The sequence below is a fragment of the Ipomoea triloba genome, chromosome 13 (genome assembly GCF_003576645.1).
Source record: "Ipomoea triloba cultivar NCNSP0323 chromosome 13, ASM357664v1".
NCBI lineage: Eukaryota > Viridiplantae > Streptophyta > Magnoliopsida > Solanales > Convolvulaceae > Ipomoea > Ipomoea triloba.
In genome coordinates this window covers 23,323,646-23,335,892 of record NC_044928.1, presented here as the reverse complement: position 1 = coordinate 23,335,892, position 12,247 = coordinate 23,323,646, and the positions used below count along the sequence as shown (strand labels likewise).

The window sequence follows — 12,247 nt, the reverse complement described above, 5'->3', positions numbered from 1 at the left end:
TTTTTACTCTTCATATTGTAATTTTAACTAGGGAAAAGAGTCAAATAGACCATCAAACTTTAGTTAAAAAGTCAATTAGTCCTCTAAACTTTTTAAATGTACAATTACACCTATCAACAATTGATTTTGATGCAATGAAGTCAAACAACCGGTTCATGACCTGCTATTACAGGAAATTAGGGTTCAGGCAAAATGTGACCGACGAACGGTCGCCGGTCACCGTGAAAGAGACACGGATCCCGAGAAGGCGACCACTGTGGTCGCCTTCTCTCGACCCATATGAGTCGCCTTCTCAGGCTCTGTGTCTCTTTCACGGTACGTGACCGGTAACCGTTTGCCGGTCGTCAGTCACATTTTGCTTGAAATTTGGTCAGAATCTCACCGGCGGATTACTGGAACCCTAATTACCTGTGATAGCAGGTCATTAACCGATTTTTGGGCTTCATTGCATCAAAATCAATTGTTGATGGGTGTAATTGCACCTTTAAAAAGTTTATGGGGCTAATTGACTTTTCAGCTAAAGTTCGATGACTTATTTGACCATTTTCCCTTTTAATTAAAGAGAACATTAATTTAAATTGATTGTCATATTTATCTTACTATAAAAAGTGAATATTTAACTTATCCAAATTAAAATGAAATTCAATAGAAATTAGCACCAACTTCATTTGAAATGAATATCCATTTCAATTTAGCAAGAACAGAAGTTTTTAAGCCCATAAAACCTAAAATGAACTTCTAGTGCATTTGATACATATAATAGGTTAGATGAATGAGCTATTCCTCATGTAAAAAGAACATATTTTTCGAGGAGTCATGGTATTAGGCTAATTATGACGTTTTGTTTTGTTCATTAAATGAAAATAAAGGGAAGAAAAATAGGGTATCAAACGGGATCGAATACAATAAGAATGTTATTTCATTGTTTGCTTGAATTATGATAGTACCAATTGCCACCACATACCTAGTGTGTATAATAATATATGTAAAGTAGGGATAGATGGAAGAATTTAGCTCAAAGAAGCTCTTTTATTCCTTGTTGTTCTTGCATGTTCTCAAGAGAAATAGAAAGCATGGTTTTTTGGGTGTCTTAGAGAGAAAAAGAGAGAAAAAGCCCCCTCTACTTGAGTCTCATGGCCTTTATATAGGCCTAGAATATGTGAGAATTGATCTCAGCCGCCCATCAATGATTGAATGTTTTAGTAAAAAATATATACATATAAGTTCAATTTTATAATTATTGCGAACTTTTAAGTTTGCAATATTTATAAAAACTAACATTATCCTTTAAAAAAAATGAAAAGATCATATATATATAATATACATAAGGGTATTTTTGAGATTATAAAATTTTAGCTATTTGAAATCTATTTTGTCTGTAAACCAAATAATGAAATAGCATTCTTATTCTTCTAAAATTGATTTTATGAACCAAAAGGGTTGTTAAATCATACGGAGTATTTGTCATTTGTTACAATCATCACTGAACATTTTGATTTTGATAATTTTATTCAAAACATTTTTTTTGGGGTTTAATATCATAAAAAGAAAAAAAAAATTAAAAGTTTTGATTTTTTTTTTTGGTATAATAAAACTTTAGATATAAAATCACCAAAGTTTAAAAGTTAGAGTAAAGGCATAAGAAATGGTAAAACTTTAATTTGATATTTGAAAACATTATATTGGGGCAAAAATGTAAAATGAGAAAAAAGGGGCCAACATGTCAAATGAAATCCAGCTCGGAAGGTTGTGGGGTGTCTGCAAGGTTCAAAATAAAGATGTTCGTTGTGTTAGTTTTATGCGCAAACAATGATATGTTCCAACCATATCTATTCATCAGGACACACATTAATACATTATAATGGCAAACAACGATATGTTCCAACCATATCTATTCAGGGCACACATTATAATGTCCGACCCCGACTCAACCAAACTCACACGGTTATCGTTGTCGTGTGTTTTGAAATCAGAAAAATGACTTCTGAAAAATATTTTATGGAAAATGATTCATTTTCTCTGGAAAATGATTTTATTTTTAGTGATTTTGTTATATTCTGGAAAACTGTCTTGGTATTTTTGGTTCATTTTCTGAAAAATGAATAGAATTGTATAATTAAACATTTTAATTACTTTATTTAGAATATAAAAATATGTATAATAGTTAAAAATAATATTATTTATTAAAAATTTAAAAAAAAAAAAAACAAATCAAACAAACCCTCTAATTTTCGGCGAAAATCAGGCTTATGATTTCCGCCGGAGTGTTGTCCATGGTGTTGTGGTGCTATGGAAGTCTCCTTGGGTGTTGTCCATTGTGTTATAGTGTTGCGGAAAATGACTTTCACCAAATTTTGGCAGAAGTCATTTTCCTCTAAATCAAGCATATTTTCCTCTAAATCAAGCATATTTTTCAAGTCAATAAAAAACAATTTCCGTTGACTTAATTTTTCAGGGACATCGAAATTAAACACTATAAATCATTTTCAGGTTTCCAAACACACCCTTAATGAATTTACACTTATATTTTCTCCTTTTTTTAAAATAATGTTAATATCCAAAATCATCTCTCGATTATGTCATAACTTATAAATTATTAATTCATTATTAATTTCATTCATCTTATTGAGTAAATATTGAATAATATAAAGACTTTTATTAAGTTAGAATTGAATACTTAATGATACTTTTTAAATACTAGGAGCAGACGTGTAATTTTTTCTTGATTCAACAAAAGTGATGGGAAAGATAATATTTTATTTTATGAAATGAATAACTGTTTGGATAAAATTGTTCGATTTTTATGATATAAGTGAGGACTTTAAAAAAGAAGTGTGTGTGTTTTTTTTTTTTTAATAAAAGAATTAAAATGAACATTTGAAAGTGTAATTATATATTATTGATTTTTTTTTAACAAATGTGTCCAGTTTAATAAAATTAGAGTAAGTTATTAAAATCTTGACGAAAAAATTGCAATTGTAATCCATTAGTTATATTTAAATTGTAGACTTATAATTCATGAATTATTACAATATAAAAATTTTTCTTTAATTTTTAAATTTAAAATTATAAAAAAAATAAATAAAAATAAAATTGTTCAAAATTTTTACCACTATGTCAACGCATAAGTGCATAACTCAGAGTACTAGCCATTTTTTTTTGCCTAAATGCACAAAATGACTTGTTTGGGGATTAATTGTATTTTTAAAGTTAAATGGTCTAATTATATTTTTCATGTATAGTTCAGGAACTAATTTGACCATTATTCATTAATTATATCCACATTTGACTTTTTAATTATTACTAATGTGGTGGGCTTACCATTAGTATAATGAGATGAAAAATGTTCAAAATCTTATTGGGGGAGGTGGGTGTTTTCCAATCATTCAATCAATGGTCTAGGACTCGCGGTGAGGACACGCTTTAAATTATTTGAATTATTTGTGCTTTACTATCAAATAATGTACTTTTAATATATTAAAAATGTACATTATTTGAGTACTGAAAGTACATTATTTTGTATAATATACATCTGGTACACGAAAAATGCACCTTTAATATATTAAAAATGTATTTTTTTTATTATGATTCACACAGCACTGTATGGACCAGGATCCATACAATAATTTGCCGGCGTTTTCTCAAGCTTGGGCCATGGGTGGTTCCAAGAAGATTAGGAATTGAGGATTTGAGGGGGGCATAGTAGCAGTAGCAAAGTAGGCCTATACCTTGCCAAGGGGAATGAGTTCGACCAATTGGTGATGACGACAAAGTCATGTGGCTTGTTTAGGAGAGAGTGAGATTTAATTATAAGTAACCTAGCTTAAGTGTAAGGCAACTTCTTAAGTTCTATGAATTTGTTATAATTGAACTGAGTTGTGAAGTAACTTATAAATAGAAGTTGTCTCCATATTTTGTATCACACTCTTCTTTAATGATGATTAAGGTAATAAGAGCACCCTATCAGGAGATTTTTTTGTTTTTGAGTAATACTGACTCTGTTACAATATAGTATTTGTTCATAACTACTTTCTCAACTTCAATCTACTGAATCACAAAGGGATGAAGGTGCAACCGGGTCACAAAGGGATGGAGGTGCAACCGGGTGCCACCCATATCAGGAAATTTTATTTGGTTTATGACAGGAAAAGTGCCAACATGGCAAGAGAGAGTTAAAAAAAAATGTCCTGCAAATTCTGACTTATTTTATTTTTTGTTTTTTTTTAGTACTACTGTCAACAATTGCCTCCACTAAGGCTCGAACACACTCCCTTCTACGTGGGGTATAAACCGGGTGCCACTAGACCACAAGGTCTTTGGCAAATTAAATTTGTTTTAATTTTTTTTTCCTCTCCTCTCATTTTCTCTTTCCTAATTACACTTAGGAAAACTGCTCAAAAATCGCAAAAAAAAAAAAAAAAACCCTCCTATTCTCTAACTCTCTAAGGCCTTCCCCAATAGTGATATTGGGGAAGGTTTTGGAACAGTAAAATCCCAAGATTAAACTTTTAACAAGTGTAATGTTTGAAATTATGCTGAGATTTTCTCCCTGCAAGAGTAAGGATTTTGGCAGAGGTGTAACAGAGATGTGGCAGGAGAGCAGCGCAAATGATAGCGCGTTGCGCGCAAAATCTGCCCCCAGCAGATTTTTTTTCCTTTTTCTTTTTTTTTTAATTTCAGATGGCACGCGCCCGCTGGGAGCGTAAGTCTCTTTTGTTTTTTTTTTTTCGTTTTTCTTTTTTTTAATTTCAGAGTTTATTTTGGTTTTTTTTTTTCCTTTTTCTTCTCCTTACATTTTCTCTTTCCTAATCACACCTGTAAAATCCCCTCAAAATTCGATCACTATTGTGGAAGGCCTAAGACACTCTATTTGTACTTGCATCTATTCTTGAATGATTGCCTTTTAGTTTCTTAATAAAAAAGTACTCTGTAGTTCATTTCTTTCTAGTTTCACATCAGCACAATCACGTAGATCGAGGGAGGATAAACCATTAAAAGAAAAGTTCTTAGAGAGGTGGAGGAAATAAATAGCAAGCATGGAGGGTGTGAATAATATTTGATATAATTACTGAAATTCACTCAAAAAGTTATATAAACTTCAATTTTTACAATATTTAATTAAATATTAACAAATAAATTTATATGCTTAAAAGCTATATTAAAGTTTCAATAAACATAAAAGTTTAGAATTTAAAACATAAAATATCGTTAAAAATATAATCACACTGCACAAAATTAGTTTGGGCGATGAATACTAAATCAGACAAGAAAAATGAGTATTATTGAACAAGAACATTTTTGGTCATTTAAATGTTCATTCTTTTTTTAGTCCTCAGATCAACCAAGTATTTGAATAGAATTAGTAAATATTTGTATATACAATGACGAGGCGGGCGATTAAAGTAACCAAAATTATAAGGAAAAATCTACCAAACATTTTAACCTAAGATAGATATCGAGTCATTATGTTAATTAAGCAGAAAAATTGTTGGTAGCGGAGAAAAAAGAGTTTGATAAATGTAACAAGTTGATACATCCATACCGTGGCACAGATGTTGAACTGAGAAATTCATTTGCTGTACTGTAGACTTGTAACTGATCCTCAAGCGAGGGTCGCTCTCTTGCCTTTTGCGTCTCTAGACTGCAAAATGCAAATAAATAAGAGCATCAGCAAGGGGTCCTGATCCACAATTGTATTACTTTATGCCTAATGATAAGAAGGGAAAAGACCTGGGAAGCAACTGATCTTTTTGAATCCAAAAACTGGCTGTAGATGTCGTACAAGCGCCGCTTTTCGTTTTCTGAAACCGAGGGCTTTGCCACGGACGCAATGCGTTTCAAAAGAGTGTCGGTAATCACAGGCATCTTGCCAGACTGTTCACCATTTTCACCGTTCAGGATGTCATGTACGGCTTCAAGCTGTGCATCAGAAAGAAGCGCTTGCAGATCAGCTCCACTGAACCCTTCGGTCATATGTGCTATCGCTTCCAAGTTGACGTCACTTTCAAGTGGTAACTGCACCTCACACAGAAAATCAGTAAGCTAAGGCACAAACAACCCACACAGATAGTGTGTATGTGTCATTCAGAAATTAATAAGTCTGCAATAGTACATAGAATAATATATATAGCAAATATGATTCATGTAGAAAAAAGTTGAAAAAAAGTGCTATGAATAAACCTGCAGAATGAAACGTATGTCTATTGGAGGAGAAAGCACGAGGAGCCAATAGTTTACAATTTTAATTCCTTAAGATGAAAATTGGTTACATAACAGTACAGAAAAGAAACATGAGTCTTAGGTTGGACTTGTCACATTAGATACCGCTATAGAGAGTGAGAAACTTCATCTACCAGCCATGAACACAGTAAGTTGTGGATTAAATGTCATTTCCAAACCATAACTTCCTATCAGAGTACTGGTTTATCAAATCAATTTAAGTTAGTGTTTTGATCATAAACATGATGAGAGAGAGATTGAGAGAACTTCCAAAAATCACCAAATATCTAAATCTAGCACTACTCTACTACTTACAATTCAAATCATTTGGCTAAGAATTTTACTCATGCTAAATAGATTTTGAATAAGTTTCTATCCTTCTGGAACTATACCCTGCTTCCACCCAAACCCCTGTTCATTTCAATAGCTTGACAGAGCAGAAATTTAGAATCTTTAATACCTACAAGTAATGATCATGAGGCAATTTAATAAACTGCTAACACTAGGATACTAAACTAATCTTATTCCCTAGAGCTAGCATTATTGCTGAAACAAATTGAAGTATTCAACACAAGATCTGGCCTACATTTTCCTCTCCTATCACCAATCATTACTACGTTATCATGTGTCAAACTAGCACATTAATAGGTTCACATTAACCATGCCAAAGCCTAGCCTACAGCCTAAAAAAACCTTTCACCCCAAAGATTCAGAGATTTAAAAAAAAATTAAAATATATTATATTAAATGGAAAATACTATTATTCCCATTATTCCCTTGTAGTGACTGTTTTCATTTTGGGGTAGTACTAGAACAAAATACTTCCGTAAACTAATAGGTCTTGATAGAACATCACCGAAACCGGACCAAAATTGCAGTTAAACAATATAAACCAAACCTTGCCATTAGTAACTACACAGTTTTGAAGAAGCTAACTTAAAAGGAACAGTGAGTGGGAGATTCTTGCTGATTGTTTGACATGAAAAGATTGCAACATGGGTGTTTGCATAAATGCCTCAATGATAATATCTGCCTGATCCTTTTGAATTGGCAGGTTCAATGTACACATTTGAGGAAAAGGTTCAACCTTTTCTTTCTCAAATTAGTTCAGATAAACCACATTGTTAGGCAAAATTAACAGTTGTGTTGAAAGAGAGATTATAACAAAAATATATTCTGAGATACAAAAGTTAAATGCATATAAACAAATATATAGGCATCATCCTGAGACAATGAGCAGACATGTCAAATGCAATGTCTGCTCAATGTTTCATTTAAATGTAGGCCTATCCTGGGAATCTAAAAAAGTACATGGAGCAGTGCGACACTGATTTACACTAACTATATTTTCAACAGGTTGAAATTAAAGGAGTTTGCAACTGTCCTTAATTGTTTCCTTTTTAAAGATACAAGGACTAAAATGAAAATTTTCAGGGACTACTTGCATAAACAAAGTAACCATACAATTTAAAATATAACCATAGTTTTCAGGTTATCCATGCAATTAATGCAGTCAAATATGAAATATAACCAACCTTTCTTGAAAGAACTCTAAGAATGTCCAACCTCTCACGTGGTGAAGGAAAATCACAAAACAACAGGCGATCCAATCTCCCAGGCCGCAGGAGAGCAGCATCAAGCAAATCAGGTCTACTGCATAATTTAAAAATTAACAAACACTCAGAGTTGTTCTCAGACTTCACATAAACAAAACAACATGGAAAGGGAAGCTGTAAAAGTGAAACTACTAATAGCACAGAATAAGCACCTAAAAAGTCCTGGCTCACACTTGTAAGAACCATAATTAATACTATACTAAACCACATTTCTATACAAAAACCTTGTTAGCCCACTACTTTTAAGGCTCAAAAATATATTGATACCATTCTCCCTAGCAGCAATTCACCATAAAAATTAAACTCCATAATCAGTATACATCTTAAATCCATGTTCCAAAAGACAGCAAGTGATGCAATTCAAACATTCCAAAGCAAAGACAGCCACATACTTCAAAGGCTCTCCAATTTCCTTCCAACAACCTATGGCTGCAGTCAACCACCAACTCTAGTCCAATACTCTAAAAAATCCACTAATTGAGTTTACACCCTTTGAAAATTTTCATGAAGAATACTTGTGACGCATATACATGTTGCATCAGATGGTATTCTCCTTCTAAGCATTGTGAAGTACCGACAACTTTTTAAGTAATAGCATTGTGTTCCTTGCTGGTAACTTCACCCTCATAGAGAACTGTTGTATAAAGAAAATGGACTTCTATAGGTAAAATCCGTTAAGAAATGATGGGTGTTGCCGAAAACACTTTTTTTTTGGGAGGGGGGAGCTGACTTGATTTGTAAGCTCAAACATTGTCTTTATGCCCTGAAACAATCCCTCCACATGCATAGTTTGGAAGGTTTAGTAGTAGTTCAGAAATTTGGCTTAATTCAAAGCAAGGTTTATTACTCTGTTTTCTATAGACATTGTTGGGATAAGAATATTTATCTTGTTGTATATGTTGATGATATTGTCATCACTGGGGATGATTCTGAAGAGATACTTCAGTTGAAGTAACACTTGTTCAAGCATTTTGAAACCAAAGATCTTGGCAAGTTAAGGTATTTCTTGGGAATAGAGGTTGCAGAATGCAAGGAAAGAGTTTGCATATCACAATGGAAGTATGCTCTATATATGCTTGACAAAACAGGTTTGCTTAATCCCAAACCAGTAGACAACCCTATGGATTCCAATGTTAAACATCTACCAAGACAAGAGGAGCCTTTTTCAGATATTCAGATCCTAGTAGATATCGAAGACTGGTGGGTAAATTACTTTATTTGACTGTCAACCGTTCAGATATCTCCTTTGTTGTTAGTGTTGTGAGTCCAGTTTTTGGCATCTCCGTGTTGACGCTGTCATCAGAATTCTGAGATATATCAAGAAATCTTTAGGCATGGGATTTGTAAACAAGAATCATGGAAATACGGATATTATTGGTTACACTGGTGCAGATGGGATAGAAAGTTGACCTCAGGCTATTGTGTTATTTTTGGTAGTAACATGATCTCTTGGAAAAGTAAGAAGCAGGACATTGCTGCACAGTCGAGTGCAGAGGTAGAATATCATGCAATGGCACTTAGAACATGTGAGGTAATTTGGTTGAAACATTTTACTGAGCTAAAATTTTGTGAACTAAGGACAATGAAGCTCATTTGTGACAATCAAGCCACCCTACATGTTGCACACAACCCAGTTTTTCATGAGAGATAAAGCACATTGAAATAGACTGCCACTTTGTTCGGGAGAAAGTTGCCTCTGGAGAAATCATTACCACCTTTGTTGGCTGAAATGATCAATTGATAAATGTATTAACTAAATAGAGGTCCTAGAATTGAATACACTTGCAGCAAGTTTGGAGCTTATGATGTACACACTCCATCTTGAGGGGCAGTGTTGACAAACATGTGAGGAAATTCTAAGGGACAAACGTGTAGAAATATGAAGGGGTGTTGATATTTCCAAGGATATCTTAAGAGTCCTTATATTTGTATATACACATGTGTATGCTCTATGGATTTGATAAGCAATGAAATATGCTCCTTTTCTTCTCTAAAATTGAGTATTGACAACTTTTCAAGGAATAGCATTATTTGTGTTGCTGGAAACTTCACCCTCATAGAGAGCTGCAGTATAAGGAAAATGGACTTCTATAGGTAAAGTTCATTAAGAAATGATGGACATCGATTAAAACACTCTTTACCCACTACCCTTATATAAAAAATCATATAGCAAAGACCCCCTGTGGTTTCAGGAAAATAACTTAGCCTCCAATGGATAAGTGTCACACTGTCACCCTACACCCCATTTAAGAAATACCAAAGCACAACTTGTATATGAATATAAGCAATTGAGTAATTTTAAAAGTCAAAAAGAAAAAGAAATCTCAGTTCACCTAAAAACACTATAATATGATGCCTATTGAGAATAAATTGAAAAAATATTATATTAAAATGGTTAGAATCAGAGGTGAGAGAGTTACCTTGTTGCAGCAAAAACAAAAACACCAGTCAAGACTTCAACACCATCCAATTCTGTTAGAAACTGGGTGGAAGGGTTTAACAATTTCTCAGTGATATTGAAATAAATTGATAATCCATACTTCAAAAGATACAGAACAGCATCAAATGATAGAAGGATGAAGAAAACTAACTTGATTTACTACTCTATCTGTCACACCAGTGTTATCATGCCCCCTCTTGGGTGCAATAGAATCAAACTCATCAAAAAACAGAAGGCATGGTGCTGCTAAAGCTGCTTTAGAAAATATATCGCGAACCTGAAGCAAAACCATTCATGTTATTAGGCCAAGAGGATGCTTTATATACATTATTGACCCAAGAAGTACTTCATGTCTAGATGCTTCTAAAATTGAATAAAAACATACATCTATTCAAGTGGACTGGAAAGTTTTAGGTTAACTTTATCTTACAGCTTGCTCAGAAGCACCAATGTACTTATTCAGCAGTTCAGGGCCTTTGACTGAGATAAACCGTAGGGAACATGCAGCAGCAGCAGCACCAACAATGTGTGTCTTGCCACAACCAGGGGGACCATACAAGAGGACATTGGACCGCATCCTTAATGGAGCTTGTGAAAAAATATTTGGAAACTTCGAAGGTAACTCAATCATCTAAAACAAATAAAAGGCATCAGTTCGTACTATACTAAATAAAGGATTAGTATGAAGCAATAGAAATTTTTTTGATTAACATGCATGCACAACTAGTTGTAAAACATGCAACTTTGTAAAGTCCAAACTCTTGATAAATAAAAGCAAACTGAAACATAATTAAGCATAGGAGAGGAAAGGAACTGGAATGGAATCCATCACTCTTGTTTGGAACCCAATTAATATGGATTTAGACTTGGAATTAAAAAATTGTTAAGGAAAATGCAAAAGTTTTCAATGTTTGGAATATAAAAAATCCTCCACTATTTGTGATGAAAGGCTTGGGATAAATGGATAAACCAGGGGCTACCAAATATTGAATGTCAACATTAGACCTAATGATTTTATGGTGTTCGGGGTTTAACTTAGTAGTAACACATGTCCCTTTCTAAACCCAAGAACTTAGTTCAAATCTCCTCCCTAACCACCACCAGCAAAACACACTTCCCCTCACAACATAGAAGAAGCAACACCATTGCTACATTGCTGGAGTCATGAGCCTCTATTATTGCAAGGGTGAAGATGAAGAAACAGTTGTATCCACGGGTTAAGCTTTCACCCCTTTAAAGTTAGGGTTTGGCTGGCTGTCAGATGGAATTAACAGTTTCCATAAGGTGGGGGACCAAATACGCATCATTATTTGAAATTTGAGGATCATATAAGCAGTTAAGCACACATGATACAATCAGGGACTAAACTCAATTTCAGCCGTAACTTTGGGACTATGTTATTTTCCCCAAAATAACTCTCCTCATGTGTCATTAGTCCATCTGTTAAATCACATGGCACTCATAACTAACTCATTGGTGATTGGGCAATGCCCAACAAATGAAGTACTTTGATGAATATAAAGTATCTTCATGTGCTTATGCAATTCGGTAAGGCCAACAACGGGGAATTGGGGAAGGAAGGGGGTCTATGGCTCTCCCGACCTCTAGAGGATTTGTGGTTCTAAGTGGGAAGATCTATTATCATATATAGTTCACATCGACTCTGCCACTAGAAATTTAGATAGATAAAAATTACACTAGAAATGCATTTGTCCAGCTAAATATTTTCAAAAATGATCTAATTTTGATAAGAACTTTTAAAGAACTTGTTGACAAAGTTTTCAATACGTTGAGTTGAATACATATTGAAAATTCTTTTGGGAACACGTATCTTGTTTGGATATCTAACTATTAAAACTCTTTTTATATTAATGATGGTCAAAGTCACAATAAAGGGGAGGCATTTCTTAAACTTGGGATACAAGAGGTTTTCTATTATCTACTAACCACCACCCCCCCCCCCCCCCCCCCC

The 12,247-nt window shown here is 33.6% G+C and overlaps 1 protein-coding gene across 3 annotated transcripts in view; it reads right to left on the bottom strand.

Annotated features, from left to right (window-relative positions):
- Window positions 1-5,277: 5,277 nt before the first annotated feature.
- The window catches only part of LOC116001893 (peroxisome biogenesis protein 1), an 18,426-nt gene continuing 11,456 nt past the window's right edge, over window positions 5,278-12,247 (bottom strand). For 2 of the 3 annotated variants that reach the window (XM_031241839.1, XM_031241842.1), the window contains 6 exons: window positions 10,706-10,906; window positions 10,427-10,552; window positions 10,256-10,317; window positions 7,755-7,872; window positions 5,731-6,015; window positions 5,278-5,641 (listed from right to left, as the gene is read on the bottom strand). In XM_031241839.1, coding sequence (XP_031097699.1) covers window positions 5,603-5,641; window positions 5,731-6,015; window positions 7,755-7,872; window positions 10,256-10,317; window positions 10,427-10,552; window positions 10,706-10,906 — 831 coding nt within the window. In that variant the 3' untranslated portion in view covers window positions 5,278-5,602. Of the gene's footprint in view, window positions 5,642-5,730; window positions 6,016-7,754; window positions 7,873-10,255; window positions 10,318-10,426; window positions 10,553-10,660; window positions 10,907-12,247 lie in introns of those variants that run through there. The other variant, XM_031241841.1, reaches the window with a different exon arrangement.